The 19,770-nt window shown below is 45.4% G+C and overlaps 1 protein-coding gene across 2 annotated transcripts in view; it reads right to left on the reverse strand.

Annotated features, from left to right (window-relative positions):
* GGT1 (gamma-glutamyltransferase 1) overlaps positions 1-7,455 on the reverse strand; it is a 10,574-nt gene extending 3,119 nt beyond the window's left edge. Inside the window, exons 1-9 of one of the 2 annotated variants that reach the window (XM_009080353.1) lie at positions 7,292-7,455; positions 6,518-6,645; positions 6,205-6,294; positions 5,052-5,244; positions 3,727-3,884; positions 2,694-2,843; positions 2,065-2,201; positions 1,033-1,220; positions 90-217 (exon numbers count right to left, since the gene is read on the reverse strand). In XM_009080353.1, coding sequence (XP_009078601.1) covers positions 90-217; positions 1,033-1,220; positions 2,065-2,201; positions 2,694-2,843; positions 3,727-3,884; positions 5,052-5,244; positions 6,205-6,294; positions 6,518-6,645; positions 7,292-7,455 — 1,336 coding nt within the window. Of the gene's footprint in view, positions 1-89; positions 218-1,032; positions 1,221-2,064; positions 2,202-2,693; positions 2,844-3,726; positions 3,885-5,051; positions 5,245-6,204; positions 6,295-6,490; positions 6,646-7,291 lie in introns of both variants that reach the window. The other variant, XM_009080352.1, reaches the window with a different exon arrangement.
* Positions 7,456-19,770: the final 12,315 nt, after the last annotated feature.

Here is a 19,770-nt window from a genome sequence, read left to right on the forward strand (position 1 = left end):
TCCCAGATGTGTGCCAGACATGCTGCAGCCCACCTCATAGCCACCACATAGAGCCAAAAGACTGAGTCAGGAAGGTAGTTTACAGCTACCTGGTGCTATGAAATTTGCTGGAGAAGGAGGGATCCCAAATCCATTGATTATGTAAGGTGAGCTGAAGTCATCCATCTCATCATTATATATAATTCCACTCACGTTGGATCGAATATCAGAGCCAAAGCTAGAGAAAACAAGTTGTCATAGACATGTCAAAAACAGAGCAAGTCCAGAAGGAGCTTCAGGTGAAATACTGCAATGTGAAACCTGGGATTTGATTGAAGTAACTCTCCACTCCCTCCCATTGTAAAGAACTTTCTGTCACCCCTAGAGGGGAAGGAAGCAGTTAATACCGTGAGTACACAGCTATTCAAAGAGGAAAGGCAGCCCAAAGCGCTGCCCAACAGCTCCCCTGCAAGAACCCCAAGGGGAAAACCAGCACAGCAGCTAAGTACCAGTATTTCCCCTTCCAGCTGGGCAGTACCGCACTCCATTCAGGGCAGCACAGCTCAAAGTCTGGCATATTTGGGAATGATTGGGGGTTTGCTTAGATGTGTCAAGCTGAAGACATTTTCTATGGACAAAAAGAACCTTCACACCCTAGCTTCAGGCCATATGCATGAACACAGCCCTTTCTGACAGCACTCAAGCCAAACACTGTGCTTCCAGGACAGCTGTATTAGCTCAAATTCTTTCCAGGAGCCTGGGAAATCAGTGACAGCAGCGATAGCACTGCTTATGAGAAGATCCAGATGCAGTGAAAGTTGTTTTGATGCGGGGAACTCCGCATGAGAGAGGACACATCTTGTCCTCTGTCCCAACCACAGAGGCCTCAGTGTTCAGAACTGACCTGCAAGCTCAGCACAAGTGCCCATCAACAGTGTTACTGATCCCTACCCCACCCGAGGGGTGACAGCTCAGTGGTGTTTGATACCAACCCCAGAACCACCACTAGGAAGATGGCAAAGGCCTACATGGAAGTAATGTCTGAGCTCATACTATTGGTTGATGGTGCTGGTGGCGGACACAGCACTGCCATCATCAGCCACAATGGAGATGTGGGATGTACCGGCATTATCTCCAGTGTAATATACAGGCTCATAGTAGTCAACTGGATGGGAGGTGTTGTCTGTGATTTTCCTCCGGAGACTATCCGCATAGAACTCGGATGTCATGTTTCTGATTGCCTGTCAGAGAAATCCAATGCAGTTACTCAGCAGATTAAGAGACATGTAGTTATGAGGCTGATATCCAATACTTCAGACCACAGAACAGTGGCAAATCCCAGCATTGAGGCTATAGTTTTCCAGCAGGGGCTTTCCTCCTTCTTGAAAGACAGACATTGTACCAAAGAGTGTTTTAAGCAGTATCAGGAGCAGCTGTTACAGTGCACCCTTTTGTGTAGAAGTTAATTAGCATCCATTATTGCAGCACTATGGAAAGCTGTCCTCCACACTGCTGTAAGGCATAGGCAAGCAGGGCTACACCTGCTTGAGGGATGAGAGGAACGGGATCGGGTTGAGAGGACTAGGCCAAAAGCAAGCTCTGACCATGGCTCTGTAAGTTGAAAATTTGTGACCATCAAGCTGGGCTGGGCTCAGATCCTGCTGCTTTTGCAGTCACAGAAGTAAATGCACAAAGTATGAAGTTGGGAAAAGCAGGGTTTGTGTCTCACCCCTTCCCATCTGCTGGTCCACTTTACTATAGGCAAGACTATGGTTAAAGAGCCACAAGGACGCTAGGAATGTCATATAGTGAATAAGGCTTCAAACACTATAAAACCAGGCAGGATTAGCCCTAAACATACTCAAAGCTTTTCCTTACTTATAGCAGGAAGGTTTCCTCCATATATATCCCTCACAGCTTAGCCATAAGTCACATAGGACTTCACATTTCGATTCTGAACTATTTCAGTGCCTGTCAATAGCAGATGGCACAGAGCATGCCTGACAAAGCTTAGTCACCCAAAAACTTTCAGCCATGTTCCAGTCAAGCTTGGTGTTGCAGAAAGAAAAGGCTTTTGCCAGGTACCTCTGAAATGTTGACAAATTTTGGATCTCCCAGTAAAGTCCTCTTGGCATAGGCAAAGCGAAAGGCCTCTGCAATGCGGTGGTAAGTCAGACCTTTCTTCTCCACAGTTTTAATGCTGTCAGTGGAGAAATTATATCCTGGCAACAGAAGACAAAGTACTGTGAACACAAAGTACAAGGTCAATGGACTGCTAATACACCTGTGTCAAACTTGAAGCCCAGTCTCTACAGAGATGCAGTCACTGGACTGTCCTAATCTCCACATGGAGAACACAGGAGCTCTGGTAGTTTCAAGCACTGTGGGAGTCACCCACAGGATTTGTACCTGCAGAGATGTTTTCCAAAGAAGCTTCAAGTACATGTTAAGTTCCACCCATATAGGTATCAGGGAAGTTCCCCAATCAGGACAATATTTTCTCTCTCACACCTGTATTTCAAGTGGGAAGGTGACATCCCTGAGTTTACAGCAGAAGTGGAATGTTTCTGCATCTCTGATCCCTCCTGGGATCTCAGACTTCTCACCTGCTAGTGGGCTACCAAGGGAGGCCTTGCTCCCAAAACAGAAGGTGTTGTGTTTGGAGCTCTCCTAGCTCCTGCTGCCTGTGGGGCACTGCTCAGTGGCACTCTCACCTTTCAGTATGTTGAGAATGAGGGCCAGCACTGGGCCACTTAGGGGGGCACTGGGCGTGTAGAGAGTAAACTCCCCGAGTCTGATTGGTATGGGGTCCTCAATCACTGTTGCATTGTAGTCCCGCAGATCTTCCAGTGTCATAATCCCCCCTGGAAAGAGAAGGAAACTAGAGATGTGGGTTTATGTGATCTCTGGTGGGCAGAAGAGGTCATACTCCATCACCGTGCATCACAGCAAGGACGGGAGGGAACATGGAAAATTCAAAAAGTTGCAAGGTATAAAATGCAAAGATATGTGCACAGAACATTAATTTATTCCTTGATAGATCCATCTGAGGCTCAGATAGCCTAAGCATGAAGGTGGGCTTATTTACAGCAGCCAAAACTCTGGTGATCCATCTTTTCTTTACAAAGGACACCAGCAATGTCAGGCAACAAAATGTCCTTAAGAGTTCTGTTTACAGGAGAAGGATGCAGCGTTTGGGTGCAGATGCTTTGTGCTACCCCTCAAATAGCATAATCTGTATGTTCCACCGCATTTCTTATCAGAGGGTAAGACAGTAAACATCTTCCACAAATAAAACCAGTAAATGACTACAGGTTCACCGAAGCTAGCCACTGCTAGCTGGTGAGGACAGGATACTGCCACCATCTAGTGGTACCAAGAGATCTAACAGCTCAGAGTTTACAGGACCACATATGTAATGTTTTAGGAGGAAACTTATTGAATTCAGGCTCTGTAAACAGTGTGTATGCACTAAGCTATAGCCAGAACTGCACAGACTTGACAGACTATATAGTACAGAAATGCACAGAATATACTCTCCATTTCTGACTGAGTTTTCAAACGCATCCATTAAAGTGCTAACAGCTTCTCTTGAGTGTCCTCTTGCTACAGATCTCAGAGGCAGCACTTGAGGCACCACATTTGACCTGCTCCCAAGGCTTCCACAGGTCACCAGCTCCTCCCTGGGTGCTGAGCAGCAGCAGTCAGGTCACTCATGCTGTTTGGGACACATATCCTGTTTCTCACCTACGCTGTGGATGTCAGCGATGATCTGTTTTGCCAGGCTTCCTGTGTAAAAGGCATCTGCTCCTTCTTTGGCTATAGTCTCGTATGTCTTGGCTAGTTTAGGCATCTTGATGATATCACCCTCACGCAGAATTTTCCCTCCTTTGCAGAAAATTTCGCTAACAGAGAAAGGAGATTGAGAAGATCAGGTCTGAGGGAAAAGTTCATAACTACGTGTACATGTCAGCTGTAGCAACTAACCCATGAGTGTTCATGCTCAAGACTTCTTGGAGGTAAAAGAAACTGCTTGAGCCATGCCTCAGGGGTCCTGATATCTTGCACTAGGACATAAAAGTGAACAGTGGTTTCTGACCTAGGACTCCACATTGTTCAGTTTGCTCAGTGAAGCCTGCAGCAAGGACTGTTGATGTTTTTCACCAAGGCAGACACCCTCCCTGCCCACCCGAGCACCAACAGCTGCCTCAAGGTGCCCAGGAGGGGCCACAGCCCTTGAAGTCGAGCAGTTCAGTTCAGAGCAGACTATGAAGCTATGAGGTTCAAAGCTTCCAGCGAGTCCAGGATAATGTATTTCGCTCCCTGTTTGTTAGATCACTTTAAAGTAGATGGTTTCCTCTCTAGCTCCCTCATCAAGGATCATGAATGTGCTGCTGTGGACCTGCCAAGAACGAAGTACAGGAGCTATGCCCAGGCCATACACACCAGTTGGATTGCAAACCAACCTGCAGATGGCAGAGATTTTAAGGAAAAGAGAGAATTACACATGATCTCCATCAGGAATGGACATAAACACTAAGGTTTGACTGTAAGAAGTAGTGGAGGAGCATTTAAAACCCTTCATGTTCAGAGTCATTGCCAGAAGTGGAAGGTCAGAGGCATTGCTTGAGGAAAGCTGACTTCAGAGTAAGAGATGACCCAAATTCCCACTGCCAGAAAGCAGAGGAGATGCTCAAGGAGACCCTGCAGTTGCCCCAAATGCAGACAAGATTAGCTTGGTGCACTTGCAGCATGAGAAAAAGCTGGGGATTCAGAAAATACCATCTGGCACATTGATCCCAGTACGTACTCTAATTCCACCTTTGCTCAGACAAATGGAATTTAAGACTACAATTTATCTCCCTTTAAAGGTCAGGACTGAACATCTTGAAATTGGCCACATGATTTAGCACCTTCAGGTAGCTGCAATAACATCAGCAGGCACAGTGAGTATGGTTACTGGAGGGGAGGCACACTCCTCATGGGCACTCATTACACAAACATGGAGACTTTGCAGCTAGGATGCAGCTATCCCAAATTTCTTTGCACAGAACAGCAACTGCTCTACCTACCACAGCAAGGGATTGCTTTCAATAGACTCCTCTCTTGATTTGATGGCTGTTGCAAGGCCTTTCCCAAGAGGGAATCCATCTCTTGCCAACTTGATACTGGGCAGAAACAAGTCTTTCCATGCCAGTTTGCCATGACGTTTGTGAGCCAGTTCATAGCCACGGATTTCTCCTGGAACAGCAATGGACAGTCCTCCTGCAGCAGATAAGGAATGTGTCAGTCTTCCATGGCAAGAAAATAAAGCAACTGATGGAGCAGGAGGTAGAGCAGGTGTCTCTGCCAGCCCTGTTTTTACACAGGGACTGTGTATACTGTGACCAGGTCAGCTTGTGCTCGTGGTGCTAACAGATTTATTCGGTCTGACCTTTGTGCCTGCGTAATTCTGGACTGCTGAAAGACTCCCTCCTCTTGCTGGTAATTTGAGTTTTAGGGTAATTTCCCCTCAGTAGGCTCTGTACCAGAGCAAAGCTGCTCAGAACACAAAAGCTAAGAGGACACAGACCGTGACAAATGTAAACCAAAAAGTTTGTTGCAGCATTGTACCTACAACTACAACATATTGATTACTATATTTCACACTGATGCAATAGTTGCTTCACTCCTGTTTTCATTGGCATTTCCCAGTTCAACACACTGCTCAAACCCCCTCCAAGGTGCTGTTCCTTCTTGGTTAGAGGATTGACCATGAAGAGAACTAGCTGGTATTTCTTTCTATTTTTGATTAGAAATTACTTCCCTGAAAGGAAATCACTTCTTCTCTGGAGGCCCCCAAGCCATTAGTTGAAGCCACCACAACAAGTATTTAGAGAGGGCACTTGAACTGGCAAAAACCAAGATGATCCACAAAAATCTGTTCAAAGAGGTAGAAAGGAAAGATGGCAGATATGGGAACAGGTCATAGGCAATGCTTTGGATTCACCTGCATTTTCATGAAGTGAAGAGTGGAAAGCACTGGGGTGATTGCCTAGTTTAAAGGACATTATTTTTAGCTTTTTTGTTTGCAGATTGTGTAATGTAGAGGACATTCCTGGTGAGAAATCCTGTAGATAGGGAAGAACCTATCCACAAGAAATGTTCTTAATTTAGACATGCCAGTAGCAGCTAATGTTAGAGTTATGTGGTCCCCCCAAAGCAGTGAAACAGCCTTCACCATACCTTTCATAGAGAGCTGTGTGTTGTTCCCAAACATGTTCTCCGATGCGTTTTTTGGAGCCATCTCTCTTGCATTAATGATTTCCACTTTTCCTTTAATGACAGAGCAAGGAAGATGATGTTTAGCTCTGGACTCAGCACACAGGGATGGTCTCTGCTGAAGGACTGATCTGAGTGAGCCAGGTTCTTGGCAAATATTTTGAGGACATTTCCCCAGAGGCTGTGAGCATCAGTCTTTTACCTTCACTCACATAGGATAAATCATCTGCTTTAGATAAAGTTCTCAAACTGTTCCAAATGTCTTCCTGTCCCTTACCTGTGCTGTTGTAGATGGTAAAGAAGAGGCCCCCTCCAATGCCCATGCTGTGAGCATTCATGAGTCCTACACAAAGCAGAGCTGCAATCGCAGCGTCCACTGCTGATCCTCCTTGCTGAAGGATGTCCCTGTGCAGCAGAAGAGAAAGTGACATGTTAGAGTGTCTCAGCTACCTGTGAGCAGTGGATTCATCTCATCAGAGCAGCTGTGACAGATTCTCTAATGCATATTTGTCCACACCCAGTCTATAGGTTCCTCAGGAACAGGAAGTTTTGAGCTTCTGTCACCACAGACAACAGATCCTAATGGTCTAGCTGCAGACCAGATCAGTCCACATTAGAGACACATCCAAATGAGCTTGAAAACATGAAGATGTGTCATAGTATGTGTAGGAACAGGTAATCCAGACACTTTACACACGAGAAATGACAACTTTCTGAGCAGCCTTAATTCTGCAGCAATTGAGTCTAGAACTGGAGCATTTCTTGATAAATGTTTTTGAAAGGAACTAGAAAGCCATCTTTTGTTCTCCTTGTTCATGGACCCAGGGAATCTTTGCCTGCTATGTTGTCTGCAAGCAACTGCAGTAATGCTGGTCAGACATGGTAAAAGCCCAGGTTTTATTAGAGCCCTCTCTTTCTACAGGGATATTAGAGACTGATTATCTGTGCTGGGCAACTGCCAGGAATGCACCTGGACATCAGGGAAACAACAGTTATTTCTCATGCAAAAGCTGTCAGTGTTAATGAGAATCACAGCACAATTAATGGGTACCTTCCAATTATTGAGCATGGCCCTGCATCTGTAGCCACAGCTGCCCTCTTGTACGTGTGTGCATCCCCTGAGCCAGAGCGCAGCCCGAAGAAGAGTCCCAGGAACAAGATGAGCCCCAGCAGGGCTGCAGCCAGGACTCCTGCCACCACACAGCGCTTCTTCATCTTCCTGTGGGAAGAGAGGGTCATCAGCCTTGCTGCTTCACAGGCACACGGGAACTAGGGACAAGATGATCAGGCACAAGCATAGTCTTTTCATCTACCTCCTTTCATACCCTCAAACCAGCAACTATCACTCAGGTAAGAACCTGCCTTGCAGCAGGTAGGTAAGATCATACACCGAAAAAGCTGCAGATTCATAGGTGAGAAAGGAAATCCAAAGGGAAGAACACAGTTGGTATTAGTCATGACTCACATCATCTTCAGAAGATAAATTTTTAAACAAATTTATCTTCATACAATCTGCTTTTAAATACCATGTCTGTGAAGAAGCCTCTGTCCATAAGGTTCTCAGTAAACACATCTTAGTCATTAGCAAGCCACCCTGGCCAAAGCTGTTTGGCACAGCCCAGTGTGAGCACAGCACCCACTCCTGTTCAGGGTCCTTGGACACAGCACCTTCCCAATGAGCCTGCCACTTCCAGAGGAAAATGGCCAGTGCTCATGTCTGTGTGTCCCAGCCCTGCACACAGCTGCTCTCGCGGGGCACAGGGTTACAGTTCATCTGTGAGTAAGCATAGGACACAAAGCAGCTCTCGGGCAAGCACATTCCAGATACACACTGAGATGAATTGGGAGCTATTGAGTGGATGGAGAGTCACTGCCACCTTGGTGGGACTGACAATTCATCCAATACAGCGTGAACAGCTATTCTTTGACCTATTTCCTTTTCCATTACAGGATTGTTCCAACAAAAGAGACCTAAATTCTTCACATTGCCTTCAGGGATCACCTCCCCCCTGCGTAGTGCAGCTTTGGGTTTTTACCACATCTACAGTACTTGTGCAATAACTAAGATGCCCTTTAACTTACCAAAGCATCTGCCATCCTCAGAGACAAGCAAGTCCATGGAATTGTGGGTGAAGAATGGATCCACCAACCCCACCCTCTGTGGATGTTCAGCAGCCCAAAACAGAGTAAACTCCAGCAGCCAAGGCAGCACTTGATGCCTTGCAGCAGCCACACACGCAGAATCAGGGAGCAGTGAGTGTGCCAGCACTGAGCTAACTAGAGAAAACAGGCCAGGCCAGCCAAACCAAAACTTTCCTCAGAGGGAGGTGATTAGCAAGCAAGGCCCCCTCAACCTCACCCCCACTCCTGTTATTTAAACTAGGAGATATAAATTTGCTGTCTAACCTCTGTATCTGTGAGTCTGTGAACACTAAAGGTGTCCACCTCCAGGTAAAGCAGCTTAAACCAGGGTGCAGATCTACCGTATGTGCTGTTCTGTAAACAACTGTCAACTGAGGGCAGTAAAAGGTAAATGGATGAAACCTCTTTACAGGTTCTAGAACTTAATTTACACTCAACTACTTTTAAAAGAGACCAGTGGCGTGTTTGCAGAGCAATGACTGTGCAGGGAAACAGAGAAGCCATTATGTCCCCAACAATAGCTCACACACACAGCCTCAGAGTTTAAAGACAGTTTTGTTTGTTGGCAGAGAGAGTTCAGCTTCAGCACTGGCAGTCTCCTCCAGGCTTCACAAGAAATGCCATGGGATCTATTATCTGAGCCCCAGCTCGGCAGAAGGTACTTTGTTTCATCTGAAGGCTGCTCTATGCTGGGCTGTTCTGCAAGCCCAGGGTGACTCAAGCCCCGTAGCTGGTGTGTTAACCCATGGGCTCCTGGCTGGAGCTCTGCAGCTCTCCTCCACAGCTGCTTTCCTCACTGCTGGACTCCTGGAGAGACTTACTGTCTCATCAGGCAAGTTATTCTGACAGCAGGAGAGGAGAAAGGGAAATCTCAGATACTACTTCTGCTCTCATCCTTTTCCTCTTCTTTGGAATCAGATCACAGTTGTGAGCATCTCCTAGTCCCAGAAGAGCTCCATGCTGAGTGTCCCACTGCCCAGTGAGTGCACAGACCTTGACAAAGGCTCTCCACCCACTTCATACACCTCAGCCCCAGCTCCCAGCCTGCCTGCCCCGGGGTGAGGATAAGACACACCACCGGGGCAGGAACAAGCACACAGACTGCCAGGAAGAGACACTGGCTGCTGGGCACTGTCCCTGTGCTGCACTGTGGCACCGTGCTGTCCTCTGGGCTGGGCCTCTGTAACCCAAGTGAATGCCCTTAATAAAGGTGTATGTGTGCGATCTGTCAGAATGATCCTGCTAAGGCAGAAGCAGATGTATGAGCTAAAGACCTGCAGCTTTCTCTTCTTCAACAGTACAGAGGGCAAACTCAGCTGAGGTTAATCCTCTCCACCTTTACTGCCAGCTCAACTCCTATAAGCTCCTTAACTTGTTTCAGGCCTGACCCTGGAGGGAAGTATCCCTTGCACACTCTACTGTCTTCCCAGCTGTGGCACATAAGAGTCAAATGTGGATTTTTTTGCCATACAGCTATTGGGAGTTGGATCAGGAGCCTGCAGATATCCACTGTCTAACCTACCTCTTCATACTTGCTCAGTGCAGGCACACTGCATGAACAGCTCAGTTTTCGCACCAATGGACTGTTTGAACCTTGGCTCAGAGTCGAGTCCCTACTATGATTTATTGTTGGGAGTGGAGCAGCAGCTGCTATCCAGGCCACAACCTGAGCTAGCTCCCCAATTATTGTCTGCTGAGGTTGGCTTTAACCTTCTCATCTCTGCCAAAACCAGCTGTTTGAAAGCTTAGCTGGCAGTTTGGTCACAGAGTGCTGCTTGGCAGTAGCAACAGGTCTTTGAGAGAGGGGCTATAAAGCAATTGAAAGCAATACAATTATTTCTTGCTGTTATAAAGGTCCAACAGCCAGTCCTAGCCATGGAATTTAAAATGTCATATGATTGCCTTAATCTATATTAGAAGAAGGGGAGGACCAGCAACGAGCAAAGTTTGCTTGTACAAGCAACCCCACTGAGCTGTATTCAGATATGTCACAACATGTGCAACCTTATCTAAATGTGACACTGGCTTTGAATTAAAGGAACCCCAGTGCTAGCTAGTGTCAGGCAGGGGATACAGGATCTGACATCTCTGCCAAGAGGGCTGGCGTGTGCTGCAGAGATGTGGAGTCTGCCATGGTCAGGGAAAGGGCCAGGAGAACTGGAAGAGGAGAAAGGAGATGGACCAGCCAGAAAGCAGTGGGAAAGAGAAGGGCAGGATACCAGAGGATGACAAAACACTCCAGGTATGGTCAGGCACTGGCTTGTTCTTCAATGAAGTAGTGAAGGAAGCATCCACTTGACAATGCCTAAAACTTTAACCACAATCTTTAGCCGAACAGGTTTCTGCTTCAAACCCATGTTGCAACAGCTGCATACCTCAGCACCCACTCCTGAGAGTTCCTTATACTCCCACTCCCAGACCAGTAGCCAATACTTGGCCATTAGCTTTGAGTCATCCATCCTTACTTTCCCCAGGTAGCATGGCCATAGACAAGGATAGTTTGAGCCTCTTGTGGCTGTGCTCCTCTGGTAAAACTCAAAATCTAATCTGCATCACTAACATTGCCATACTTAAATAATCAATAACAAACAGTTGAAACAATATTTTCACACTCTGATGTTGTGTAGAGTGAACTCTCAGTGACTTTTGAGTGAGAATGTACATAAAGGGAACAGTCACAAGATTGCCACAGGGTCTCCAGGAGCCAGCAGAGGCCTTGAAAGAGCAGATCCAGGTTCCTAGCAGAGGCCAAAGTTCATACAAATGTCCTGTTACTGATTCAGCATTATGTGGCAAACTGTGAAGTACCTGTAGTTATCCATCATGAGATATTTAAGTTGAATGTAGCCTTCATCTCCACCACTGATAAGAGAACTAAAGCAGAATTCAGCCAAGCTGTGAGGACGCCCCAAGAGGCTTACAAATTCAGATCTAGGCACTGGTCCCACCTGGAGCAGGAGGACAGAGCAGTCCCTGGAGTAACACAGTAACTCCATTCAACCCAGTTAAAAGCCTTCCTCATAGCTGGTGTCTCCATGCCAGCTCCTGTCCAGCCAGCCAGTGCCCCCTGGGACTTGCTGCCTCCCTCCCATCAGAGGCAGGACAAAAGCCTTTAGCACCCTCTTCATTAAGCCCAGCATTGTGAGCTCGTGTGGATACAGATCAGTCTTCGGGGAGGGGGGAAAAAGGCCTCAGTGGGGATCAGTGGTCCCTACTTATGGCTGTGATATCAAGCCAGAGGTAATGGGCACTGAGCACAAAGCCCCTGAATACAGCAGGCTGCTCAGCTGGCTCTCAGGTGTGCTGCTCAAAGAGACCTATTGTCATTGCAATTTGCAACTCCTCCACAGGCAATAGCTTTTCAGAAGCTTAATGGCATGCAGTATTTTGTCCAATGTAGAGTAAACTCTGAATTCACTGAGAAAGAGACAATAATTTCCTCTTAAAGAAACTTCTTCCTCAAAAATCTTTCATGTTTTCCTGCAGAAATTTTAGCATCAAATCCAACATCTTTTATTTTAAGACACTTCAGCATAAACTATGAAGTTAAAAAAGGCAGAAGGGTGGAATAAACACAGAATTCCCTATTTCATGTAGTTTTCACAGTGTTCCTTGTTGAGGACTGCACAGAAATCCAGAACTGGCAAACTCAATCTCAAAAATGCTTGTTATAAAATCGAGTTTTATAAACTAATTAAAAACATGACTGTTGCACTCACTCCCAATTCAAAATGCTTCATTAAAATAGTTCAATTCTCCCAACTGTTGCAAAAGACATTTTCAGGTGCTCTTCTGCCATTAAACTAGAAGTAGTTTATTAGATTTGAGCTTACTCAGACTGGTTAATCGGGTCCTATCCTTCCCTTTTGGCAAGCTTTCATCTGCTGTATTAAAAAATCACATTGCCTCATATTCTGTTGAATAAGAAATCCCTCGCTGCACTTTCAGGTTGAGGGGAATGGCTCAGTGAAGGTAATTCCTAATTCCCCCTTACCTCTTGAGAATATTTGCAAGTCTGTCCTGTCCTTATGCACAGATCTGTATGTACTGATACCCTCTGAACGTCCTTTCTCAAGCAGCAAACCCTTTTCTAGGGGCAGTACATCCTTGTAGCAGTAGCAGTAACCACTTGTCTTCCCTTGAAAGCTCTCTGAAGTGTATCATACTATTTGGTATTTGTACTGCTCTGCTCACAGAGATCAACCCATTGAAACTCATTATGCTTGAATTCACAGTACCAGAGGAATGCAAAAGTAATCATTGACTAGGTGAAGAGTCAAGAACCCACACCTTTTCAAATGCATATTTTGGCATCTACAAAAGGTTGTGTATCACCAGCAGAATCATTCTGTGTTCTTGGGTTCAGTTACTACATGGTACAAATGTTTTTCCTCACCTTGTTCCCAGCTCTGAAGTTCTGATTAAACAACTGAACAAATATAATGGCCTCAGGTTGCACCAGGGAAGGTTTAAATTGGATATTAGGAAAATTTTCTTCACTGAAAGGGTAGTCAGGCATTGGAACAGGTTGCCTTGGAAAGTGGTTGGAGTGACCACCCCTGGAGGTTTGTAAAGGACATGTAGATATGGCACTTGGGAACAGGGTTTAGTGGTGACTTGGAAGTTCTGGGTTAATGGTTGGACTCTGATCTTAAGGGTCTTTTCCAACCTAATTCATTCTATGACTATAAATACATGGCCATCTAAAGTAGAGGTGCTCCCATCTCCACATGATCATATACCCTCACACCACTCTTGCCTAACCAAGTGACACCATTGTGGTTCAAAGTGCAACTGGATTTTAAGTGTGTCTGCACCTTGCAGCTTAAACCCAGGTACCTGACAGATTCAGCTGTGATTACACTTGGTGGGAATAACCTCTCTGCCAAGTGTGAGCAACTGCTGGCAATGCAAGGGCACCTGATCAGCTCACACACCTCTTCTTCAGCAATCACAGCTACACACTACCTTAAACTGTCACTCGGTTTAGTTCAGATTAATACTCCAGCTGCAATGAGAAGATGCAGTGCCTGTTCTGCCATGCTCCCAAAGGAGCACCCTCTGGCAGGAAGGATGGCAGAGCAGGAGGGCAGGGATGAAGAAACCTGCTCTCCATGACTAAACCTCACTGAGGCTTTTAAGCAGCAATCCTACGTGTCTACTGGTGGCAAGTCCAGAAGCACAGCTGCAGCTCAGAGGTTGCAGCTCACCTGTCATTGAACAGTGTAGCATAAAACCCAGCAGCAATCCAGACTCAAGGTAAGGACGGGCATGGACTGTCTTTGGGCTCTACAGATTCAGCTGCTAAAGCTTATGCCTCTGCTGCTGTCCACGACTTGCTAGAAACCTCAGGCCCCCTCTTTGAACACAAGCTGAATATCCACCCAGAATTCAGCACAAGCAATTCACAGCTTGCCTGAAACTTAGGCACATCAAGGATTGAAGCCCAGGTGTCCTAAGCCTGACTTTTAGCCAGAAGAAATTCTGCAAATGCTGAGTGAAGCAAAGTCTGCCTGGATGCTAGTCAGCACCTTTAGGTGCTATCTTATGACCTAATAGGATCAGCCAAGTGGTTAATGTCTCAATTTCAAACCGGTCCAGTGCCTCTGTCCCAGTCCAACCTTTGATACACTGGATATCTACTTGCTGCAGAAAGACAGTAGCTGTACTCCATTGACTCATTAACAAAGTTTGGCATAGTTCAAAGATTAAAAGCTTTTGAGCCATATTTCCTATGCAGAAAAATGCAACTCCTATTCTGTAATAGCCACAAAATGGAGTTCTGTTTAATATTTATATTTGGAAAAATCAGCATTATAAAACATGAGCATTCCAGCCTTGAGATATTTGAAGTAATCTAGCATGTGCCCATCTTTCAAAGAGGACTTTTGAATACCCCTTTCAAGACATTGTATTAAGAGGGCAGGTCCCTTCAGTTATATTGCTGTTATCCAAGAGATCTTGAGCAAAGATGGAAGCTTTCTGGAAAGTAGGTACTGGCACAGAAAATATTCTGCAGGTTCAGAGGGATTTGATGTATCTCCTGTTTCCACTGGCTAGTCTGAAGAACATATTCAGAGCCCAGGCCACATTCAGCTAGTAACAAATACCACCCTCACTGTATCTAATTTATTGATGTGAGACCCACGATGCTCCACAGAAAAGATTGGGACAGGAGCTGTTCCAAAGCAACCATCCTCTGAAAAAGCAGACAGCGAGGAAAGGTATCTGGTCTCTGCCACAAACTGACTTGCAATTTCAGTCTGTCACACGTTTAGTATTAATAGGGGAATTTAAGATACAGTCTACTGAACAGAACGCTTTTCTTAATTTACTGACCCTGTAGGTGTGATGGTACCAGATTTTATGCTCAATAGTTTTATAGTTCTAAGGTTGCTATCTCTGAAGTAGGTCTAGGTCAGAAGAGATCTCCCTGTCACCACATTTGTCTCAGAAGGTGCAAGGTGACATGGAAAGGCTGATAGCTGTAAGAAAGCCCAGTTCTAAATCATAATTATCCAACTGTAAGACTTCACCCCCACTACTGAAAGGCAGGTTTTATATCAGTGAGTCACCAGAATTAAGCAAATTCTATGTCCTTCTCCAAGGACGATTCAGTCTCATCTGTGGTACGTTCTTAGCAGGACAGAGTTGGAACGAGTTGGATGCTCCTCAGCAAGTTACTCTTTCACTTATGCACAAGCATAGTTGAAGATGAGGTCAGAGAAAGTTATGAAACCTGGAGTTAGTGTCTCTGGTTCTGATGGATTGCTATGTACAGGTTGTGTACATAGCAACCTGCTATGTACAGGTTGTGCTATGCACAGCTACCTCATTTCAGCTGTACATAGTCTTTGGGAACTATTATCTCTGTCGAGGCACTAATGTAGTAGAGAGTCCTGTTATAACTCAGTCTTTCATATTTCAAGCTGCAAAGCCACACCTCAGACAGTAATGCCATGTTTAATGCCTTGTTCTTCTCAAGCCATTACAAATGGAAAGGTATCTCCTGCAGGGCTTGCTGCCTCTTTCCATTTGTGATGTTCCCAGCATGGCCATCTTTAACATTCCCCCAAATTATCATGCACTACTACATTGGAACCTGAGTAACAGAGGAGTGCACCTGTCAGCACATGGAGAAATGCCTTCATAGCTCTTGTCTTAGAACTTGCAGACACTGAAAAGCATCAAGCAAACTTGATGCACTTCTGGGTAGTTTTTGTTTCTTCCCCCATTCTTAGGGGAATTTCATGAAGCAACACCAGCAAATGATTCACAGAGAACAGATCACATTTACGGTTCAGACGACTCCTTTTTGAGTTGCATGCAGAATGTGCAACCCAAGGTCTCTATTTCTTGATGTTTTAACTGATGCATTATTGGAATGTTACAGGGTTTTGTAGGTTAGCTAAGTTTATCTCTTGTGCAGGTTAGCTATTTTTTCCATGAGGAAGTCTTTTCCCTCTAACAGAGCAATGTTCAGTACCACCTGAACATGAGCATCAAATAGTATCCTGAGTGCCCAGTAACAGAGATGTTAATAAGCATGCAAGGCTTCTTCTAACTGAATAACAGTTTTCTTCCTGACCCCTTGCTTCAGTCTTCCATGCTTAGGTCAACCAGTGGAAGTTAAGCACCAGTTGCATGGGCAGTGGACAGTTCTAAGTTAAACTAAACACTACCTAAGAAACACTAATGCAAAAAATGAGATCACTGCTGAAAAGGCCCTGGAAAACAAGTCACTAGGGGAGGCACTTAGAGAAAAGGTACTGTAAGAACTGGAAAAGTTGCCTAGCATGCTGGATGTCAAGTTGACTAAGAGCAAGGACACAAGACTTGACTTCTAGAGCTGAAACTAAATAAGCAGATGTTTGTCCACAGCCAAAGCATCTCCTTCCCCTCCAGTGAGAGCTGCTTTCACTATAACTCACCTGCTCAAATGGAGCAACCCACTGAACCCACACACTCTTATTTTATGAATCTGTTTTCCCATAGTCACCCAGAGGTGCTTCCCTGGGGCAAATGTAAGCAAGGAAAGATGACTGGTACATGGGGACATTTCTTAACCTTTTCTTGCCAACCACATAGCCAAGTTGTGATTATATTCTTCTAATCACACAAGCACCCAAAGCAGTGTTACTGGGATAGTGCTGTGTGGCAGCTGACAGAGCCTCGGTGGTTAGAGGTTTTGCTGATTGCTGTTGCAGAAGTGAACTTTCTGCTTCTCCCTTCCCAGAAAAGGGTAACTGTCTTGTGTTCAAGGTCTGCCTTTTTTATTACTTTTCCTCAGTTTTATCTTTCTGATATCTAGACCCAGTCTTTAATCAGTAATTTTATGTTAAGCTCCACAGTTTCCATCACCTACACCGTTCTGTACCATTTCTCGATCAGCTTTATGAAGCTTTGCTAAGCCTTCCTGCCAGGCCACCAAAGGGACTGTGTTCATGCAGCTGACAGACCTGCCTTTCACTCAGCAACACAGTCCTGCACAGCTTCTCCTCAACCTCACCACCCTGGAATAAAAGAGGGGAGAGGGCTACTGGAGGGAGAGGAGGAAAGAAGAGGGAATAACATGGGGAAAGAAGAAAACCTAAAGTGGTGGAAGGGAAAAAACAGAGGAAGTGGGAATGAAGGATGCGGATAGGAGGACAAAAAGAAAAGACTAAAAAATAGGAAAGAGGAAAACTAAAGGGGAAAAAATGAACAATGCCCTTTCTCAAAGCTAGAGGCTTTCTTGAGCCTAGTCTGACTGCTGCAGTTGGACCTGTCCTTCACAAGCACATCAAAGCTCTCAGATCACAGATGAAGTTTGGACTTTGGTGGTGTTCTGCAGAAGAATTTATTTAATGTTATTGCCATAGCAGGTAATTATTTATTTTATAGACTGTAAAGCACCTGTATGGGTGGGTGGGGCAGAAATGAAACAAAAACTATTGATTCCAAAATAATAAATGAACTCAAGACTGCATTCAGTGAAGAGGTTCCCACAGATTTCAGCAGAATCTGGAAAAGAACTGAGCTCCCAACTGAAAAAAAATAGTACCAAACTGCTTAAATTCATCTGCTTTTGCTAAATCAAGACTCTGCAGATAGATGAGTGTCTTAATTGCCATGAAGCTGGTTTGAATAACTTTGCCTCTCCTGGTCTGACTCCTGCCTGATGTGGACAGCTAGATCAAGAAATGCAGCCCAGGCCTGGGACCTTGTGCTGGAGAGAAGAGCCCTGAAGGGTCCTGAAGGGCTCATGTCTGACATGTTAAAAGGGCTTCATCCAAGAGCAGGAGCAGGTCTTTGTTTTACAAGTACACGTAGTAGAGATCCATTCTTTTTGTTCTGGTAATGAGCACAGAGTCTCCCAGGTGCTGTTAAGGTCTAAATATGTGTCTAAATTCTAAATACTAATTTACCTGGGCAGAACCTGTTCCTTTTCACACAAATATAGTTGCCCTTAATAATTCCTTGCAACAGAATGTTTTTACAAAGAATTAAGTGTGGCCTGCTTGATTGATTTCAGGACATTTCTTTCTGCTTCACAGGCTGGTTTCCCCATGCATGACTAATCCCCCAACCTGCACTCTGCTGAGTGCTCTGCATGCTCTGCATCAGGAGCTCTGTTTTCTCCCGCAGCACTGCCCTTCCACTCTGCTTCTGGAAGACAACCTCAGCATCATCTCATTGTCCCTGCAGCTTTTCTGGCTCTGCATCTGCCTTCTGGCCTTTCCCCTAGCTATATAAGGTAAGAAATCTGCCAGTGCTTGACCTCCCATCCCAACAGCACATACATTTTTCAGGTTAGCACTTAGAAGCACAGAATGATGTGGAAAGAAGAGGTATCCATGATCTGTGGATTTTAGCCTACTTCTTAGACCTAGCTTTTTCTGAAGAGTGCTATTTGCCAGTAGGACATCGACTTAAGTAAGAATTTTTCATCTTTAGGACCCCATGAAATCTCCCTTCTAGTGTTTGTATAGCTCTGACCTCTCTGGACATTTTGAGTCTTTCCTATGAAAAGGAAAGGTTGTGAAAGCAGAATTTGTCTTATCAGCATGCCACATCACTCACACTACATGCAAAACCAGGTCAAATTGAGACTTAGTCTGATGATCCCATACCAACCTTTCCATAGACCTTTTCAACCCAATAAGGAGTGAAGACCAACATCAACTTGGGTGGTAGATAGGATACCTTCAAAGCATTGGATAAGCCATGCAGAGATGAAATGTCTTCCCCAGTGATGGGATTGAAATCCCTGGTCACTAGACTCCCAGGTCCTTTCTCTGACCTCAGCCTCTATCAGAAAACCCAAATCCTCTTGAAGCCATCGGTTCATGTGTGCTGACCCTATCCAGCCACAGTAGCTCCCCTAAGGGGTGAATCAGCAGCTGTTCAGATTGCCTGGACAGAGACCCTGCTGCCTGTGACCTGGCCTTCGTTAACAAAGAGAATCCAAAGTCAATACAGTAGATCAAGACCTGTCAATCCCTGCAAGAGAGAAGTGCTTGCTCTTCAAACTTGAGCCTGAAGACTTGTGAAACAAAGCTACCCTTTAATAAAGTAGGATTAAAGAGCTGGGAAGGCACATAATAAAGGGAAATAAACAACTCCTGTATTTCATACCCCAATCCAACCAAAATATGGAGATAAGATAAAATCATGATGTTTACTCACGACTTTAAAAGCTATGTGCTCCCTGAGTACGGTTTGCCTTCAGCTAGTGACACCAAGAGAAGGTGCTTCTGCCTTGCTGTCTTGCCCCCTTATTCCTCAAGGGTTCCCCCAGAAGAAGGCACTACAAAAGCAAGGTCAGCCACACAGAGCTGAGTGGCAGCAAGACTTTATATATGGGAGTGGTCAGAAGGGGAGGGTGATGTAATGAAGCCCTATCTTTGAGCAGTAAAGGCATGCCACCCTTCCCCCTCCCTGTCCCTGAAGAATTGCTGGCTCACAGGGCAAGCTGAGAACAGAGTGGTCCAGCACTTTCCATGCTGTACTTTCTCACGGTGAAGGGAATAGCATAGAGGGTGGAGAACAAGGAAAGATCAGACTTGAATGGAAACAATACTTTGATGTTAGGTAGTCCCAGGAGTGAATCTGTACTGGCAAAGTTGTTTCTTTTCTTCATGCATCGAACAATACTCTGCCAAGTTGTTGGTTTTGCCCATGGCACAGGCCCTGACAGTAAGGACACCCTCTGCATTAGAGCACTGGTGACCCCATACCCATCCTCACATGGAAAAACCCACTCTGCACTCTTCAAAGTTAGCTGATGCTGGAGCACTGCCCAGCTCTGTGGCTAGGATCTCTGTGGAGGAGATGGAACATGCATCCCATAAAAGGTGGTGTCTTGGACACTGACCTAGGAAGCTCTCGAGAGGCACATCCTGCCCT

This window comes from Acanthisitta chloris, unplaced genomic scaffold, assembly GCF_000695815.1.
Source record: "Acanthisitta chloris isolate BGI_N310 unplaced genomic scaffold, ASM69581v1 scaffold21938, whole genome shotgun sequence".
In the NCBI taxonomy this organism is placed as follows: Eukaryota; Metazoa; Chordata; class Aves; order Passeriformes; family Acanthisittidae; genus Acanthisitta; species Acanthisitta chloris.